Consider the following 20,747-nt stretch of genomic DNA (forward strand, 5'->3'; position numbering starts at 1 on the left):
TCTCCTGGGACCCCTGGGCAGGCCACGCCACTGAAGGGTCAATACACCCAAAAGTCACCAGAGTGGAAAGCAGCTGGTGATACCACTAGGCTTCCCCATGGACCACCTACTGTGTGCTGGTGCCATTTTCCAGTGTTTATGCGTCTTACCTCATCAGAGCCCTGTGAGATAAGTAGTATAAAAACTTTCTGCTCTGAAGAAGCTGAGGTTCAGAGAAGTTAATGGATTTGCCAGAGTCCTGGTAACTGTTGGAGCAGGGATTTGAATTCACCTTGGTATGGCTCTCGTCTCAGAGTCCCTTTCTTTCCACCCAGGGCTTTGTAAGTCTGGCCTGTGGGAACAAGCCCACTCCAGAAAGGTCCATTCCAGCCCGAAGAGCATATGCTGTTTGTTTCTTACCCAGCTTTCTGTCAGGGTCCCTGGCATGATCATCTGACAAGTCATGTAAACTCTTACGGGCGTGAGCTCTGACGTCAGGGCCAGCTCCTCCTCTGTTAGCGTTTCCTAATTGGTATTATCTCAGCAGTTGTTTTAGAAATTGACTTTGATGAAAAAAATTTAATTGCATAATGAATTACCCACTGAGGAGCAGGCCGCTGTGTCATGGTTCAGCCACGTGTGGGGCAGGGAGGAGGTTGAAGGGGAGTGTTTGGGATGAGCTGACATGCGTCCCCCCACAGTGTGCCTCTGCATTTTTCCATGGTGACTACAAGATGGACTTGGGGACTCGAATGGCCCACGGGGATAACACACAAGTGCATGGGCCACAGGGAAACATCTGCACCATTTTCCTCCTAACGGTCCAGAGAAAGTTGAGTGCGTAAGAAGCCTTGTTTTGAAATGTGTTTTCAAAACAAAGGGTTTCATAACAACCACGACTGCAGAAACAACTGCTGATGGGAATAACTTCCTGGAAAGCAGAGGCCTCCGTGAGAGTCAGGATTTAAAAGGCCAGGCCAAGTTGCAAAACAGGTTTACCTAATTGAAGATTATAATTGCTCTTTGTGTGTGATACACAAACTCACAAATACTCACATGTGTGGGTGCCCCCCTCAGGCCTCAGACTTTGTTGTTAATCTCTGATGCTCAGCCCAGGGCCACTAAACCTTAGCTGGACTCGGGGTGGACTCACATTCTCCTCCACCCTAAGACCCTGGTCTAAACAGAAAGGCTGGAGGTACCTATTTCTCCATTGGTTAACTAGAGCTGAACTATGTGTCCCTGCTGTCTGGCCACATGATTGGACCAGGGATTAAGGCTCAGCCAAAGGCAGCCTCTTATAGGCTAACAGGTGGCCTATGGGATGGTCTGCTGCAAAATGCTGACCAATAGAGATTAGGGATTTGGTGTCCTGCCCACTGTGCCCAATCAGATCCTCTCCTCTGTGGATACTGAGGGGAGGGATACCCATCAGCGGCAGAGAAAGAGGGGGCGGGGTCTAGGGATTCCTTAGGACAGCAGCGTAGCAGGGGCTGTGGAGAGGGCAGTTGGTGGCAACAGGAGGAGAGAAGATGACTGAGTCACGAGAATGCCAGAACCCTGGAGCCACAGTGGTCTTCTAAAGGTAACTCCTGCGCCTCATGACTGAGCATTTGTGTGTCTCCACGCAGCCTTACAACAAACATGCATTCCCAGAGGTACTTTTTTTTTTTCGTTTGTCTCTTTAGGGCTGCACCTGTGGCATATGGAAGTTCCTAGGCTAGAGTTCGAATTGGAGCTGCAGCTGCGGGCCTACACCACAGCCACAGCAACACAGGATCCCAGCTCCATCTGTGACCTACACCATAGCTTGGCCAGATCCTTAACCCACTGAGCAAGGCCAGGGGTCAAACCCGCATCCTCACAGGGACAAATGTGGGTCCTTAACACACTGAACCACAACGGGAACTCCTTCATTCCTGGAGGTTCTTTGAACCTGTTTAGAGTTTTGCTCCCTAATCGAGCACACCTGGCCAACGTCCCACCCATGTTCTTGCTGGCAGAAATGGTTCTGTTGGTTCTGGTTTTTGGCAGAAAGAAGATTCTGCAAAGGAGAATTGCCAGCCTTGACGTGGTCTCCATCCCATGCTTCATTGGGCTTCTGGGTTGGGGAGGATGGCTGTGAGACCCTCTGCTTCCTGGACAGAAGGAAGTGTGTGTGGGGTGCTTGTTGAGGCTGGGGAGTCTTGGCAGCCCTGGGAGACCTGGTTTCCAGACCAGAAGAGTTTCCCACAGAGGTGGAAAGACATGGTTCTGCTTTGGATTTGGAAAGGGTCTTGCTGAATTTTTCCAACACTGGTTCAACAAACCTCAAAACCGTGTTTCCTGATACTTTCCTCCCTTCATTTTTAAGTCACTCTGTGTGCATAGAGAAAGGCAAGACATGTGCTTTTGATTATTTTACTGTGAAATCATCACCCTCTCTCCCCTGAGAGATCCCATGTCTCAGAAACCTTCAGAGACGTTTAAACCTTTCTCCCCTCCTTAAAATGAGAATGCTATGTGCTAAAGCAAATGGATGGAGGGTTTCAGCCAAGACAGAAGATGTTCCTCCTTGCCCCGTCCCAGTGAGGTCAAGGCCAACACAGCAGCAGACATATGCCCAGGAAACCAGGCCTAGGAGAAACCAGTGCCTGGTGGAAAGACGCCAAGGGCTGAAAAGTAGACCAGTGGGATATCAAGTTGTAAATGATTGTCAAGGGCTGACCTGTGTCTGGTGTCCTTAGCTGCAAAATGCTGTCTTTTATCTCCCTAGCCCCAGAGACTAGAGGGTCACACCTGAAAGCTGGACCTACACCTGCCCTCAGCAGAGGCTCCAGGGGGACCTCAGGGCCCACCCTTGCCTTGTGGACAGTGGCTCCTCTTAGGTAACCTGGTGACAGTGGTGCTTTAAAATAATATGGACAGGAGTTCCCGTCGTGGCGCAGTGGTTAACGAATCCAACTAGGAACCATGAGGTTGCGGGTTCGGTCCCTGCCCTTGCTCAGTGGGTTAACGATCCGGCGTTGCCGTGAGCTGTGGTGTAGGTTGCAGACACGGCTCGGATCCCGCGTTGCTGTGGCTCTGGCGTAGGCCGGTGGCTACAGCTCCAATTCAACCCCTAGCCTGGGAACCTCCATATGCCGCGGGAGCGGCCCAAGAAATAGCAACAACAACAACAAAAGACAAAAAAGACAAAAAAATAAAATAAAATAAAATAATATGGACATTAGGAAGTGGATTGGAGTACAGATGAAACAGGGCTAGTCATGAGCTGACAGTTGTTAAAACTGGGTGATGGGTACAGAGGGGTTTGTTACAGTATTCTATTTTTGTTTTGAAAATTTTCATAGTAAGGAAAAATTTTATAACGACAGTTATATGCACATGTTTATATATATATGAGAATAGTGTTTATAGCAGAGCTTCACTAGATGTGGTATATGGAATGCAATGTACAAGCTAATTTTAAGTGATACATCAATGGACTTTCATATTTAAATAAGTATGCATTTAAAATTTAATAATAGCAAGTGATATGGGCTATTATTAATGCAAAGTGTTTCCTCTTAAAATAGAGTTCTGTGACTCAAGAGTGTTAAGGGTCTGCCATTGTCACTGCAGTGGCTCAGGTTACTGCTGTAGTGTTGGTTCAGTTCTGGATCCAGGAACTTACACATGCCACAGGCACAGCCAAAAATATAAAATAAAATAAAGGAGGAGTTCCCGTCGTGGTGTAATGGAAACGAATCCAGCTAGGAACCTTGAGGTTGCGGGTTCGATCCCTGGTCTCGCTCAGTGGGTTAGGATCTGGCGTTACCATGAGCTCTGGCGTAGGTCGAAGATGTGGCTCAGATCCCGCATTGCTGTGGCTGTGGTGTAGGCCGGCAGCTGTAGCTCCCATGCGACCCCTAGCGTGGGAACTTCCATATGCCACAGGTGTGGCCCTAAAAAGCCAAAAAAAAAAAAAAAAAAAAGGTTGAGAAAAAAATGAATTGATTTGATGAAAGGGATTAAGAAGATAATGTGGGTGGAAGAGATATGTGGATATGGCAAACATGATGGAGGTGGAAATTGCTGAAGTTTTGGAAATATCATTAAAGTTCTGATGGGAAAGGGCTCATCTTCCTTACTCTGTGTCAGCTTTACGGGACCAATTATCTAGAAGGTTCAGCATGAGGAGTACGATAGAAAGAGACAGGAGTGGGTTTTTTGAGACACACAGGCTGTGTTTCAACTCCTGACTCTGCCACATAATGTCAGTGTGACACTTGGCAAATCACTTACCTGCCCTGGGCCTTGGCTCCTCATCTGCAAAACTGCGATGTTATTGTACATCTTAAAGTGTCCTGGTGAGAATTAAATGAGATGAGGCCTCTGGTACACCGGGCAGAGTACCTGGCATACAGGTGCTTCATAAATGGCAGGCACTTAAGGAAGAAGTAGAAAAGGCAGGTGGAGCTCAGAGTCCATGTCCAAAGTCTGGGCACCATTGTCACAGGTTCAGACCTTCATTTAGAACAACTTGACTCCTACTTTAGACACCACTCAATGAGTGTGTCCCTTGTTCCTTTTGCTGTCTTACTCATCTGTGGCTTCTGAGAAATGTGTGGGAGATAGGTGGGAACATGCTGAGCAGACAGAAGGGGAACCGGTAGACTGACACAATCAGCACATCATTAGCCACAGGATGCATTGTGGCTCCTTGGCTTGTTCTGATAACTCTGTTGTTGGTTTAGCAACTTTGTTGCTTGAAACTTCCTGCCCCTAGTCAAGCTAACATTTACTACCTATAGTTCACTATTTTTTTTTTTTTTAAGGCCATACCTGCAGCATATGGAAGTTCCTGGCCCAGGGGTTAAATCCGAGCTGCAGCTGCCAGTATACACCACAGCCACAGTAACGCCAGATCTGAGCCACATTGGCAAACAATGCCACAGCTCACAGACAACGCCAAATCCTTAACCCAGTGAGCAAGACCAGGGATCGAACCCACATCCTCAAAGAGGCAATGGTGGGTAATTAACCCACTGAGCCATAATGGGAACTCCACTAATAACAGTTTTTATAGTGTTTTCTCTCTGTCAGGCAGGGACCATCTTCCACATTCATGTTTGCATTAACTGTCCTGACAACCCTCCGGGGGGGTGTTGCTGGTCCCCCCATCACAGATGAGGAGGCTGAGGCTGAAAGGATGTGGTGCCTTCCTGAGGTCAGTATGGCAAGCAGGTGACTGGGCCAGAGTAGAACCAGGTGTGATGCCAAAGCCTGTGTGCTTGGTCACATCAGTCCTCTCTCTGAGGGATCCTGTGTACTTTTAAAGAGTCCCATGGCTCCTCAGACCTGCGCACCGCCCCCCCCCACCCAAGTATATGGGGCCCTCATCAGGTCAGCTTGTGGGGATGGCTGCCTGGCGGTGAGGGTACCAGCCTAAGTGCGCCTGCTGCCTGGCAGGGATGTGGCTCTCCCCAGTCTGGAGACCTGTTAGACATTTGCACTGAGAAGTACAAACTCTGCACATCTTCAGAGGAGAATTAATGACAAGCAGGCTTTGAACATTTGCAAACTGTATTTTAGGTCACAAGGACCTTCCCTTTTTGTGTGTGATTGGGGTAGGGCTGGAAAACATATGCCTTGGTTTCTGCCACTTGTGCTAGGACTCGCAAAGATAATGGTTGTTTGAGCTTTGTGGTAGTCTAACCAATTTTCAAACAATCTTCCCCGAATCCAATAGTTCTCTGGAGATACTCATAGGCACCTAGAAACAGTGGCCCATGGTTTAGAGATGGTAATATCCACTCATTGAATTCATGTAACTTCTAAATCTTCTGTACAGGAAAAAAAAAATGTCATGTTCAGCAGTCACACTAGGAGATACTCAGCAAATACGAAGTATGACCACCGGTAAAGGGGTAAATATGCCAGCATTTACATATCCATGTTGCTTTTTTTAATGGCCCCACCTGCAGCATATGGAAGTTCCCGGGCCAGGGATTGAATCTGGGCTCCAGCAGGATCCTTCAACCTGGGGATTGAACCAATGCCTCCAAAGAGACCCAAGTCACTTCAGTCTGCTTCTTAACCCACTGTTCCACAGTGGGAACTCTGCATGTTGCGTTTTTTAGTAGCAGTTCTCCAAAGGGCTCTTCACTTATTCAGAAGATACTATCATTGCTCTGTTCTTTTGGATGATATTTCCCGAATGACTACCTTTAGAACCAATTACATGTTCATGCCAGTGCCTCTAAGGCAATTCTTTGTTCTAAGGGGCAAATTTGGCCTTTAGAAAATCCCCAAGTCAATCCAAGCTCAGATCAATAAAGTGTGTAAGGAATTGTATCAGTTATCAATTGCCACAGTATTTCTGCAAAAGAACCAAACACAAAAACCTCAGGGACCTGCAATGACAAAGATAATTTAGCTTAGGACTGCAGATCTCAGCTGATGGAGGCTGGGTTTGGCTGATCTTGGCTTGCTCCTGTGTCTGGCCAGCTAATCTTGCTCAAATTATCTAGAGAGCAGCTGGGTGATGACTGGTTAGAATAGCTTCATCTGGAATACCAGGGGGACTCAGCTCTAACTTGTCTTTCATCCACTAGCAGGCTGGCTAGGGCATAGTCTCATGGTGATGGCAGAGCCATAAAGAGAAACCTGCATGTGCAAGTCCATTTCAAGCCTGTACCTTATTTCTGCCAACAACCCATTGGCCAAAGCAAATTACACATCAAATGGTAGGGATATAAGGAGGAAATGAAGAACAATGACTTTTTTGCCATCTATTACAGTGATTAAATTGGAATATCTTTTTCTGCCAGAGAAAGTTATGGCCTTAAAATGCTGACAATGGTCTTGTGGGTAGACAGCAAACTGCCCCAGACAAGCATTCCACATGGTTGCCTGAGGGAAAAACTCCAAATGATCTGTGACTACAATGGCATTTTTAGATGGAAGGGTCTGGCCTCTGAGGTGACTTTTGGGGAGGACAGTGCCGTTTTAGATGAGGGCTTCACCTTGGGCTTGTTGGATTGAAGTGAATCTGCACTGAAAATTTTACCTTGAGGTCCCCAAATGATAAACTGGCCTCTGGTATATGTACTGCTTTTTACTTCTATGCAACAGCCATACCTTCAACACCGAAGACTTGATCTTTCAATGACACTTATTTACTTGGCAATTTGAGGTCTCTAGACTACAGCAGCTAAACCATATCTTTTTCTACTTTGGCTAACCAATGGTACCTGCAAAGAGTGAAATTAAATAGGATTCATGATGAATCTGTCACCCATCTCCCACACCCAGCTACATTTGCTGAGCATCCTTTGTGTTCTGTGTTTGTACTAGGCCCTGGGGATGTAGAGAGACACCGGAGGAGGAGGGGAGAGAGGGAGGGGATGGAGAGAAGAGGGAAAGAGGCCCTTGTGGACCAGTGATGATGAAGTTCCATGAAGCTGAGAAGCACATGAGCCCTCTCCACCTGAGGATAAATACACAGACACACACTCATGCTAAAGACAGATAAGAAACAGTTCCCACTTCCAAGAAGGTCAGCAAGTCGTCAGGGAGACACATGCACATACTAACTTATTGCCCTAGTGAGTGACAAAGGACATGAGAGAGGGCTGTGGGGTTCCATGAGAGGTCAGAGGAAGGGCACCTATTCCTTGCCTGGGAGGATCTGAGAGGCTTCTAGGCAGGGGTGACTTTTAAACCGAGTCCCTAAGAATGACTAGGAACTCACAGGCAGAGAATGGGAGCAGCACCACTGGCATGTGCAGAGTTGTGAGAAGGCAAGGCTCACTCAGGAAGAGGTAGGATTGTGATGTAAAAGCTGGTTGGGATGGAAAAGCTGGGGGTGGGGATAAAGAGGAGATAATACTGGAAGGGTGGGGGAGGGTAGTTTGGGATGGGAATCCAGTGAAAGACATGGATGACTCTCCTGGGCAGGGCAGGGGCATTGGGAATGGAGAGAAGGGGATTTATAGGTGAGGAACTGGAGAGGTGGTGGGAAAGGATTCAGGGGCTGACTGAGGTGCGAGAGAGGTCAAGGTCAAGGTTGCCACCTGGCTTTGGATAACTGAGGGGAAGTAAAGACATGTGAACAGGAAAGGACTCATGGACAAGATGGTGATGGTCATTTATGTGTGACTTTTAAGTGGAAGTAGGGCAGTGGACTGGAAAGTGGGCATTGGAGCCATGGGATCTGGTTTGAATCCTGGTTTCACCAGTGTGTGCCTTTGAGCAAGTTACTTAACCTTTGTGAGGCTCAGTTTCCTTATTTGTAAAATGAAGCTAAAAACAGAGGACTCTTTTGAGCACCAGATGATCTGGTACTCACATTGTTTATTATTTAAAGCACCTGGCCCATTTCAGGTGCTCACATCAACTGAAATAGGCAGGCAGACAGACAAGGGGGAAGCAATTTGGAGAGATAGGGCTTCCTGTTGGCAACCGTGATCAGAGCCATGGGATCACTCATGAGCACCCTGAGCTGCATCCAGCTTGGACGCATGTGAGGTGCACCAAAGGCTGACTAAGTGAAGACGGGTTGGAGGAGTTTGGGGATGTGGTGAATGATTTGTGCTGGAGTAGACAGCAGCACAGATGCTTTGCGGGCACAGACAACACAGCCTCCAAGGGTGGTGACACTTGAGTTGAACCTTAAAGGCAGAGCAAGATTTGGGGTAGGCTGCAGAGAGAGAGGGCATTGGAGGGAGGGCAGTGATGGGTGGAGGGCTCAGTGATCTCACTTGCCGAGGCCAATCCCATCCATGGTCACAGATGGACCCACCACCCTCTTTCTCCTGAGAAGAGAGGCAGGAATGGGAAGAGTGGAGTGAGAGTTCCAGCAAAAGCCCTCAGTCCTGGACAGACTGAAGGTGGTCACCACCACAGGGGCCCCTGGGCTGCTCCTAAAACATGCTCCAAGGCTTTGCTGAGACCTGCAAGTGGTCAGGCCAGATACAATAGAGATGGCAGGGACAGGACTTCAGCCCCTGGGACCTCATGGTATGATTGGGTGGTTTTCAGAGTGGGGAGAGGGGAAGTTCTCTTGCTCACTACCTCAGAAGTGAAGGGAAGTCACCTCACTTCTCAGAACCTCAGTTTCTTTTTATCTAAAATGGAAACAGGAGTTCCCTTTGTGGATCAGTGGTTAATGAACCCAATTAGCATCAGGAGGACACAGGTTTGATCCCTGACCTTGCTCAGTGGGTTAAGGATCCGGCGTTGCCGTGAGCTGTGGTGTATGTTGCAGATGAGGCTTGGATCTGGCGTGGCTGTGGCCCTGGCGTAAGCTGGCAGCTACAGCTCCGAATGGACCCCTAAGCTGGGAACCTCCGTATGCCATGGGTGCATCCCTAAAAAAAGACCAAAAAAGGAAAAAAAAAATGGAAACAGTAATAACTGCCTTCAAGTTTCTCTGAAAAGATTGCTGAGTATTGAATGCGGTCACGTATGTAGGGCACAGAGCCCAGGGTCTGTAGTGATGCAGATGCTCACTGCCTGGTGGGTAGCAGAACTCAGGTGCTGTACGAGAGGCAGGATCTGTCCTGCAGTAGGAGACCGTGAGGGGACAGCCCAGACGGTGTTAGATTTGTGGGCAGGAGAGGAGTCCTCAGCCTGGATCTTCTCAGCCCCTAATTCAGGCTCTGCAGGGAAGGATTAATGGAGGCAGCTCTGCCTGCCCTCAGATGTGGGACAGAGGGGAGGGAGAGACTCGAAGTCCTGGCCCTCTTCCTGCTCTGCATGCTGATTCTATTCAGCACTGGGCTTTGGCATCTCTGTCTGAGTAGTGGCTGCCTAGGGACCAGTTCCTGAAGCCCCATCCAGCCCCAAAGCCAAGTTTGCAGTTAACCCTGTGGTAGGAGGGCCAAGCCCTCGGGTACCAGGTATCCACAGAGGGTGGAGCTTTTAGGGAATGGAGTGAGGGAAACCTGGGGTGTCATGGTGCTCCGCTCATATCTCCTCTTCAGGGCAGACATGCCCATTTCCCTGCTGCTGGGAATGTTAGCTGATGGCTCACAGCCCTGGTCCTCACTGGGCCCTGCCCTCTACAGCAGAAAATGGCCCCACCTCAGGTTATATCCCCATTTAGGGACAGCCACCGGCCAATGACTGGCTGGTGTGGGGATACCAAGGACCAGCCCACAGGATTAGCTGAGGTCTTAGTTGCAAATTGCACTGTGTGTCAGCTTCTCTCTCTGCTCAATTCTGCCTTCCTTACTTCCTACTGGTGTCTCTCTCGGGAGCACCCCCCGTAGAATTTCTGTACATGGGTCTCTGTCTCAGAATCTGTTTTTAGGGAGTCTAGTCTAAGGAAGGTAGTATCCAGAGTGGTGGTAAAAATCAGGCCTCAAAATATAATCCCTTGGAGTTCCTGCTATGGAATTCATTCTTAAGAATATGACTGCAGGAGTTCCCTTTGTGGCTCAGCAGGTTAAGAATCTTACTAGTATCCATGAGGATGCAAGTTCAATCCCTGGCCTCCCTCAGTGGGTTAAGGATCTGGCATTGCTGTGAGCTGTGGTGTTGGTCACAGATGCGGCTCAGATCTGGTGTTGTGACTCAGATCTGGTGTTGCTGTGGCTATGGTGTAAGCTGGCAGGTGCAGCTCCAATTGGACCCCTAGCTTGGAAACTCTCATATGCCACAGTTGTGGCCCTAAAAAGTAAAAAATAAATAAATAAATAAGACTGCAACAGCTTGGGTTGCTGCAGAGGTGTAGGTTCAATCCCCAGCTATGTACAGTGGGTTAAAGGATCCAGCATTGCTGCAGCTGCAGCATAGGTCTCGGTCATGCCTAAGATTCAGTCTGTAGCCTGGGAACTTCTATATGCCATGGGTGTGGCCATAAATTTAAAAAAATATATGATCCATTGCCAGCTGGCTGGCCATTGCTGGCAGAAGGTGAGCACAGGTGGCCCTGGTGTGCTGGGGAGGTGCTACTGCTAAAACTTTTACCTCAGTGAGCTGGGTGGGGATACTGATGGGAGGCAATGCAGGCTGATGTATTCTCTCTGGCATTTATGGGAAGAGGGAAAGGGTAACTATAGGAGTGGGTGGCTGTCACTGAGCATCACTGATTTCAAGAGAAATCATGGCAGGCTGTGGGTAATTAGTTACCAATTTAAGGCAGAATGGGAAGGCAGGAGAGCTTCATTGGCATCACTTAAGGAAACACTGATCTTATGCAGCCAGAGGGAAGACAGAACAGAAAACTGGACTTAACTGGAAGAGTGAACCTCAGAGGCTGAATTCTCAGCTCCAGCCTTGCACAAGTCTAGGGCACTTGAAAGAGAGTAGATACAATTGAGAACCTCAAACTCCCAGATTCCGCTGAACCTGCTGGGCAGAGGTGGTCCCCTCCCCATTATTAGAAGACAGTTGTTCTCTCCTCACCCCCACCACCTGTTTGAAAATCCTGTGATGGGCTCAAAAAAAATAAGGGAGGTGCTTTATAAAACAATGCTTTGCACTGTTGGGATTTATCCCCATTGCTCTTCCTGGCAACCAGATCAATAACAAGGGTCAAATCCCAGAGGATGTGACTAGGGACATGCTGGCCTGCTGAGGGGGCAGGACCTGGATAATTTGTTGCATGAGTGGACGGGGTTGGGAGGGTGCACATGGGACTGGATCAAGGTTATCAAGGGAGATGGAGGGCAAGCTAGGTAGACAGGAATTCATTGATGTGGTAGCACAGATGGGATTTCACAGCCCGCCAAGAACCTCAGGAGATTGTGCTAATACGCTGCTGGGATGCCTTTTGGAAACTTATCAAAAGTGATGTCCCACACCAAGGGAAGCAGACATGACAGAGTGGAAGGGACCAAAAGGCTTAGAGAATAGAGTAAACATGCTACATGAGGTTGGAAAAAAGTCAGTGATGTTCCACAGCTGGCTAAGAGAACATTCTGTTTATTGAAGTGATAGGGAAGGTGCTGAGAGGGGCGCTGGCACCATTGAGAAGTTCAGTGGACCAGGGATGATGTGAATAAGAGATTTTTTCCAGTACTGGGCTTCCTGGAGCCTTGGAGAAGGATAGAGTCCCAAATGCTGGAGGCCAGATGGTGGTGCTTGAATCGCAGGAGCAAGGTGGGCATAACTGTGGCGATAAGTGGCAAAGTCTGAGTAGGGTAGCAGGGCCCCACCTATGTAATGCTCCCAAGGTAGTTAAAGGACCACAATCTTCCTTACCAGACAGATGGGCCCCACAAAGGGGGGCTGGGTCCCTATGAGGAAGAACCCTGGAACTCTGAAGCAACTGTTATCAGTAATAATTATCTCAGACCTTTTTCAAAGTTGCTTAGGGTCATTTCCTTAGGTAGATTTACTCACTGGAGAGAATACTCATGTTTCCAAAATCGGAGAACATTTTTACACTTTTCACAGAGTCTGAGCTTACCTTGATGCCCAGAGCCAAAGTGCCATCATAGCTCCCCTAGAAGGGGGCATGTGAGGTCCATGTAATAGATGGTTTCTGGCCCAGATGTTGCTCACAGGGGATCCCACAGACCCATGGATCCACTGGATGATCTCTTCCACAGGCCCTACATGTGCAGTTAGGGTGAACCATGCTTGGTAGTTTGTAGAGGCCTCACATCAGCTCCTTGGCCTGTGGAGTAAGAACGATTGTCATGCGAAAAGTCAAGTGGAGGCTTTGAAACTGCCCTCCTCCTGGCCAAGATAATACCTAAAACAGTAATACCTTATCCTGGGAGGGCTAGCAGAGACTCATACTACCCTCCAAGATCTAAAGGATGTTGGCTTCCTGTTTCCTTCAGCAGCTGGATATCTGTAACACCTTGTTGGATTCTGATGGATAACAGTGAACTATCCTGGACTTAATCAGTGAGGAGCTCTGACCTGGCCAGTTATCCTGTCCACCTAGCCTGTTGGTGCTGCTCAGACCTGAAGTTGTGACATAACCCTAACTCAGACACATCGCAGAGCAGCTGGACCCCATAATCCTAAGGCAGGGATTGCAGACATCCAGTTACACCTGGATGATGTAATTCCAAAACAGGCACCACCTGTATACAGTGGACCACTTCCAGTGCTAAAACAACAGAAAAATCCAGTTACTATCAGTGACTCAGTTTCATCCAGACTTTCCTTCCCTTCTTCTTTTTTTTTTTTTTTTTTTTTTTTGGTTTGCTTTTTTAGGACCATACCTGTGGCATATGGAAGTTCCTAGGGTAGGGGTCAAATCAGAGCTACAGCTGCCAGCCACAGCCACAGCCACAGCCACGCCAGATATGAGCCACATCTATGACCTATATCACAGCTCACGGCAATGCCAGATCCTTAACCCACTGAGCGAGGCCAGGGACTGAACCTGTGTCCTCGTCCTAGTCAGATTCATTTCTGCTGAACCATGACGGGAACTCCCAGACTTTGTTTTCTTAATATTGAACAGAAATGACTCTTGGTCTGTTGGCTTTGACAGCGCTTCCCCATTTCTTTTTCTTTGCACCTCATTCCCAGAAGCTTACCTAGAATCTGTGCAGGATCAGGTTCCCTGTTTGGCAGTAAAACATTTTCACTTAACCATCAAATTTTGGTATTGAATAGTCTTTAGCACCAAGATATAGCCCCATTGTAGCTGCTAAGCCTGATGTGCTCTCCTTGTTGGAGATGTTGGAGATGTCAGCACCATCTCCAGCACGTGATATATGAGCATCAGTCTCAGCCTGGCAGTTGTGTTCTTGTCCATACCCATTGGGAAGCAGGAGCAGAATCAGTTTGGATTCACATGGGATAGGCAACAGTTCTGCTCCAGGATAATGCTATTTCTCTTACTTTATGTTATAATATAGTGCAAAAGGGACCTGAACATTCTAAAGAATGTCGTATTGGTTTGCCAGATTGATGTCAATCTGTTAATTGAACTAGATGATCAAGAAATGGCAAGTACATTGGAGAGGTGGGAGTGACATGTATTCTACATGTGATTGGAAATAAATCTAATGATGACGAAGGTACTTCTACATCTCTGAAGTTTTTAGGGATTCAGTGCTCAGAGGCATGCTGGGGTATCCTTTCAAAAGGACAGTCACTGTATCTTGCACCTCCCAGCAAAAGCAGCACAGTGCTTGGTAGGCTTCTGTGTGTTCTGGAGGTAACATACACTGCATTTGGGAAAACTGGTGTAATTCATTTATAAGGGATAAGGAGAGTTGAAAAGTTTTTGTTGTTGTTGTTGTTTTGCGGGGGTGGGGGTGGGGTACAGAGCATGAAAGGGCTTTGCAGCAGGTTCAGGCTGTGGTGCATGTAGCCTGCCAGTTGGAACATTTGACCTGGTAGATCTTCTGGAGCTAGCAATTGGGCAGCCAGTGACAGAGGCTGGCTGATGCAAAATGACCAAGTAATTCTGCCACTTGATTGTTTAGTGCCCCTTCGTTGATACCTGAGCCTGACACAGCCATGAGCCAGTCAGCAGAGCTCAGGCCTGATCCCAGATTCCACTGACACTCTTGTTCAGATACCCTTGAGAAGTACCGCCAAGGATGCTACTGTATCCTTTGAATAAAGGTGTTCACAGTATCTCTGTAAGGGAGGTACAGCACAGATCTACCTTTCCACTTGACAGAGAAGAGAACTAAGACTGATTTGTAACACAGAGATGTTAAGGGTTTTGTTAAGGATTATCTAGTGACTTATTCTTTTATCCACTCACCAGTTATTTATTGAGCAACTACTGGAACCAATGCGTCCAACACCAAGTTATCCTGGCAAATCAGACCCAGCCCCCATTGTCAGAGAACTCAGTGTGGAGTGGGGGTAGGAGGAAGAGAAAGTGGGAGTCAACTGGTAATTCTAACACTTGGAGTAAATGGGAGCAGAGGTAAAGGTACAAGGTGCTGGCGGAACTTGAGAGGGTGGTGAGGGAGAGAGAGGAGAATAGGGAACTTGATGCAGTTCTGAGTGGCTGGAGCCAGGTGGGGGATACAGAAGGGCTTATGAGGAAGGTCCTTTAGGTCCCAGACTCCTTTCCTGTCAGGTGCTCCTGCTCCCTGGGCAGCTGTCCCCAGAGCTACAACCGTGGGCGAAGCCTCAGGCCATTTCATTAGGGAGGTTTGTTTCCAGATTCATCCCCTAAGCCCTAGTAAGTCTCTTACTTAGTGGGGAAGCAGCAAATCAAGATGACATTTCAAAAGCAGTGGCCCAGCCTGTTCCTGGAAGAACAGCTAAATCCTCACCCATATTAAATACCTTCTCCTCAACAGAAGCGGCTGGGCCATTTAGCAAAATTAAAAGGAGAGAGATGAACGAAAGGTGGGGAGATTAAAAACAAGTGTAATAGTGTTTCCAGTCCTGTGGCAATTCAGAGACCTCACATATGGCCTTTTCACTTTATCCTACTCTTGGCTTATTCAGAGGGTTGGTCATTAGGAAAGTGGTTTTGCAAAGAGGTGCTCGGGTTTCCAGCTCTCTGTCACTAGGCCAGCCAGGTACCTGGCTGATGCCCGTCCCAAGATCGCATGTCCCACAGCACATGTGCTGGAGACTTTGTGTTGAAGAAATTCACCCTGTAGAGATTTTTAGAAGGCAGTAAAGCCAATGTACAGCAAAGGAACCGGCTGACAAATGTGGGACAGAAGGTTTGCAGTCGCTGTTCATCAAATGGTGCTAAGTTGAAAGAACAGTGACACGCCAATTTAAACACATTGTAGTAACAGGAGTTAAGAGAAAACTTAAATGCTACTGAAGACAGATAAAATGGTCTGCTTGTGCATTGCTGGTGGAAGTATATAAATGGGGCCAACTTTTTGGAGAGCACTTAGGTCAAAGGCATCAAGATCTTTAATAGGTGTAAAGAATTTTAAAATGTGGCAATTGTTGGTATAATTTTATTTCTAAAGATAGGTCCTAAGGAGATAGCAGAAATGTGGACAAGGAATGTGAAGTGATTTCTAGCATTTAAAAAGAGAAACGGAGTTCCCATCGTGGCGCAGTGGTTAACGAATCTGACTAGGAACCATGAGGTTGCAGGTTCGGTCCCTGCCCTTGCTCAGTGGGTTAACAATCCGGCGTTGCCGTGAGCTGTGGTGTGGGTTGCAGACGGGGCTTGGATCCCGAGTTGCTGTGGCTCTGGTGTAGGCCAGTGGCTATAGCTCCGATTGGACCCCTAGCCTGGGAACCTCCATATGCCGCGGGAGCGGCCCAAGAAACAGCTAAAAAGACAAAAAAATTTAAAAAAAATTAAAAAATAAAAAGAGAAACTTGGGAGTTCCCTTTGTGGCTCGGTGGCTAATGAGCCTGACTAGGATCCATGAGGATGCAGGTTCTATCCCTGGCCTTTCTCAGTGGGTTAAGCATCTACATTGCCATGAGCTGTGGTGTAGGTCACAGATGTGGCTCGGATCCCGCATTGCTGTGGCTTTAGTGTAGGCCAGCAGCTGTAGCTTCGATTTGCCCCCTAGCCTGGGAACTTCCACATGCCACAGGTGCGGCCCTAAAAAGCAAATAAAAATTTTTAAAAATAGAAAAACTTAAATGCCTAACAATGAGGGGTCACTTATGTAAAAAACGGCATATCCATAAGAAATGGTTGTTAGTTGTTTCAAATGATCTTTATGAAAGATAGACTTATGTGAAAATATCAAGTTCAAAACGTACAAAACACCTTGTATGCTATGAGTTCTTTCAACTCTGTCTCAAGTATACCCACATCTCCCCCCATCATACACCCATATAATAGATCTGTCTTTGTAGACCTTAACTTAACTGAAAACTCAGTTGGACTGGCTAGTTGGATTAATTGATACTCTCTATTTTTTTCTACAAACAAAGCAGCTAATGCCCAGGAGACGAGGAAAGATGGTGGTAAATCAGCTTCTCATTTCTGCCTCCCCCAGCTCTGCTGCATGCTTACCAAGAGTCCATTGTTTGTTATTCTCTTAATATTCTGCTAAATGCGATTTGAGAATACATTATTAAGGATTTCTTCTTCTATATTCAAAAGTGTGCTTGATCCATTTTTTTTAAAAAAATGTGTGAGGCAGATAAGGGTTAAATCTAGCTTTGTAAAAAGTTGCTGAGAAACTTTCTCTACTGTTTTCTGACTAGATTACTGAAATGTCTTGCTTAAATGTTTTGCAGAAGTTGTCTGTGGTGTTTTCTTCATGAAAATTTTTTTTGGATTCAATTCCTTAATAATCATAGAATCATTAGAATTTCTGACAGATGTTTGGAAAGTTGAGTTTTTATCAGAATGTATCTATTCTAGTTAAACTTTCAAATATTTTGTCATGAAGTTGTTCCTAATATCCTCTCTCTTCTTTCCCGCAGTTGTCTGTGGCTCTGAAGTTCATGTCTTCATTTTCACTCCTAACATTGTTCGTTTACATCTCCTTAAAAACCAGGGCACTATTAATTTTATTAGTCCTTTCAATAAACCAAATTTGGCTTTGTTGATCTTTTTTATTTTTTGTTTGGTTTCTCTTTCATTCATTTCTACTCTTTACGAATTTTTCTTTCTGAGTCCTTAGGTTTATTTTACTGTTGCTGTTGATGATGTTTTCATGATTTCTTGAGACAAATGTTAAGTGCATTAATTTCAGTCTTTATATGCTTCTAAGGAAGTAATTTCCCCTATAATTAGTTATGTGTTTGCTTTCCACAAGTTTCAAATGAAATATTTTCTGTTCAAGATATTTTGTTTTATTTACATTGTGGATTTTACTTTGTTTAGAAGAATATAACTTAATTTCCAAATATATTTAATCCTTTAAAAAATAATTCTTAGCTTAATCGCTTTGCAGTCAAAAAACATTCAGTCCTAAAAATTTTTTCAGACTTGCTTTAATCCTCAGTGTATGCAGTTTTTTACAAATGGGGACTTACATATACTTGAAAATATGTGTATTCCGCAAATGGTGGTCCCAGGATTTTACTAAAAACACTGATTTCATAATTTCATTTTACTCCTGAGAAACCTCCAGAAGTTGTCACCACCTTTTGCTTGCAACCATGTTAAAAGGCTACTCTGAATATGGCAAAATGAACCTATCTACAAAACAGAAACAGACTCGAAGACATAGAGAAAAGACTTGTGGTTGCCATGGGGGTGGGGGGAGTGGGGTGGACTGGGAGTTTGGTGTTAGTAGATGCAAACTATTACATTTAGAATGGATAAAAACACTAAGGTCCTACTGTACGGCACAGGGAACTATATCCAGTCTCCTGGGACAGACCATGATGGAGAAGAATATAAAAAAGAATGTATATATGTGTAACTGAATCACTTTGCTATACAGCAGAAATTGGCACAATATTGTAAATCAACTATAATTAAAAAAATTTTTTTAAAGGCTACTCTGATAGATCCTTAAGTAGCTTGCCTGGGTCACATAACTGCTAAATGTGAGTCAGACACAAGTCTTTTAGTTCTAAATCATATCCTGGTTCTTTTCCCCTATTCTACCCTTAATAGCTATTCTCTATAGCTTTTTAGAGATGAAGTCAGAGTTCTGCAACCAAAGTGTCTGTAGTCAAGTAAGTTTTGGAAATGCTGCCCGAGCAGTATGGTAAGAAAATAAATAGAATGAATGAAGAGAATAAACAAAAATCACAGGAATTCCCATTGAGGCTCAGCAGGTTGTGAACCCTAATATTATCCATGAGTATTTGGGTCTGATCCCTGGCCTCACTCAGTGGGTTAAGGATCCAGTGTTGCTGTGGCTGTGGTGTAGGCTGGCAGCTGTAGTTCAACCCTAGCCTGGGAACTTTAATGTGCCACAGGTGGGACCCTAAAAAGCAAAAAAGCACAAAACAAAATAAAAAACAAACAAAAAACAACTCAGGATTTAAAGAGGACAGGATTGTATATGTAGAATATCCAAAAGAATCTTAAGATAAAAATATCAGGCTTAATAAGAGAGCTTTGTTGGCCATAAATACAATGTGCAAAAGTCAATCCTGTTTCTATATACCAGCAAAAAACAGAAAATAAAAACTGTAAAAAGATACCACTTTAAATATATAACAAATATCAAATAACTAGTTGTGGCTCAGTGGTTAGCAAATCCGACTAGGAACCATAAGGATTTGGGTTCGATTCTGGCTTTGCTCAGTGGGTTAAGGATCTGGCATTGCTATGAGCTGTGGTGTAGGTCACAGACGTGGCTCAGATCCTGGTTGCTGTGGCTCTGGTGTAAGCTGACACCTGCAGCTCCAATTAGACCCCTAGCCTGGGAACCTCCATATACCAGGGGCATGACCCCAGAAAAGACAAAAAAAAATTTATATATATAACAAATATCAAATAACTAGAAGTAAACCTAACAAAACATGTGTAAAGCCTCTATGGAGAAAACCATAAAATATTATTGTAAGAAACTAAAGAAGTAAAGAATAAAGAACAGAGACATACAAAGTTCGTAGATTTAAAGATTCAATATTGTAATGATATCCTTTCTCAAAGTGACCTGTAGATGCAGTGCAATCCCAATGAACATCCCAGATCTTTTGCTTTTGTGGAATTTACAAGGTGATTCTAAAATTTGGAAATACAAAGGAACAAGAGCAGCACAATCTTATAGAAAGAAACAAGTATGTACTGCTTCCTTGACACTTATTATAGAGCCACAGATATCAAGACAACATTACTGTCACAAGGATAAACAAATATATGATAAAAGAGATTTGGGAATCCAGAAACAGATCATGCATGTATAGATGGTGATTTATGACAAAAGTGGTACTGCCGAGTGGAGAAAGAATGGTGTTGGGGAAATTGGGTATCTACCTGAAAAAAAAAAGAAACTTGACCTTTACCTCATCACAAAAATCAAATCCAGATGTTCTGTGTATCTAAATGATAAAAGGAAAATAAGGAAGCTTTGGGAAGATAAGCTGGGACAATATCTTCATGATTTGGGGGTAGGAAGAGTTTTTTATTTAGCCAATAAAAATCACTAAACATAAGGAAAAAGACTATATTAAAATCAAGGACTTCAGTTCATCAAGATACTATAAAAACAGAGGGAAAATTGAAGTGACAAAATAGAAGATACTTGACATATTGCAGACACAGTCCATTTCCAAAATTGATAAAAGACTCCTACAAAAGACAAGCAACCCAATAGAAAAGTGAGCAAAGGACTTTAACAGGCACCTCACAAATGATGACGTCTAAATGTCTAATATACATATTAAAAGCTGGTCAATCTCATTAGTAATAAGGGAAATGGAAATTTAAGCCACATAAGATACCTATCAGAATGGCTAAAGTTAAAACCTCTTTTGGGGAGTTCTCGTTGTGGCTCAGTAGTAACGAATCTGACTAGCCATAAAATCTTACTATCCATGAGGATGTGGGTACGATCCCTGGCCTCGTTCAGTGGGTTAAGGATCCGGTGTTGCTGTGAGCTGCGGTGTAGGTCACAGACTCTGCTCAGATCTGGCATTGCTGTGGCTGTGGTGTAGATCAGCAGCTGTAGCTCCCATTTGACTCCTAGCCTGGGAACTTCCATATGCCGCAGGTACGGCCCTGAAAAGACAAAAAGACAAACAAAACAAAACCAAAACAAACCAAAACAAAACACCTCTGGTGGCATCAGTCTAGATAAGGATGTGGGACAATGGGAACTCTTCCATATCACTCAAGGGAGTGCTGAATTGGTACAACCACCATGGAAAAGAGTGAGGAATTATCCAGCAGAATTGAAGATACTCAGGCTATGACTCAGCAATTTCCTCCCCACATATACACCCCAAATAAAGGTGTGCCTGTGTGTGCCTAGCCAGAGCTCCTAAAAGCTTTGTAATTTCCTAAGCAATAAAAG

At 45.4% G+C, this 20,747-nt stretch overlaps 1 protein-coding gene across 2 annotated transcripts in view; it reads left to right on the forward strand.

Moving 5' to 3' along the window:
• MRPS22 (mitochondrial ribosomal protein S22) overlaps positions 1,489 to 20,747 on the forward strand; it is a 225,452-nt gene continuing 206,193 nt past the window's right edge. The window contains exon 1 of one of the 2 annotated variants that reach the window (XM_021069535.1): positions 1,489 to 1,564. In XM_021069535.1, the coding sequence (XP_020925194.1) occupies positions 1,529 to 1,564 (36 nt within the window). In that variant the 5' untranslated portion in view covers positions 1,489 to 1,528. The remainder of the gene's footprint in view (positions 1,565 to 20,747) is intronic. The other variant, XM_021069533.1, reaches the window with a different exon arrangement.

Source organism: Sus scrofa, chromosome 13 (genome assembly GCF_000003025.6).
Source record: "Sus scrofa isolate TJ Tabasco breed Duroc chromosome 13, Sscrofa11.1, whole genome shotgun sequence".
In the NCBI taxonomy this organism is placed as follows: Eukaryota; Metazoa; Chordata; class Mammalia; order Artiodactyla; family Suidae; genus Sus; species Sus scrofa.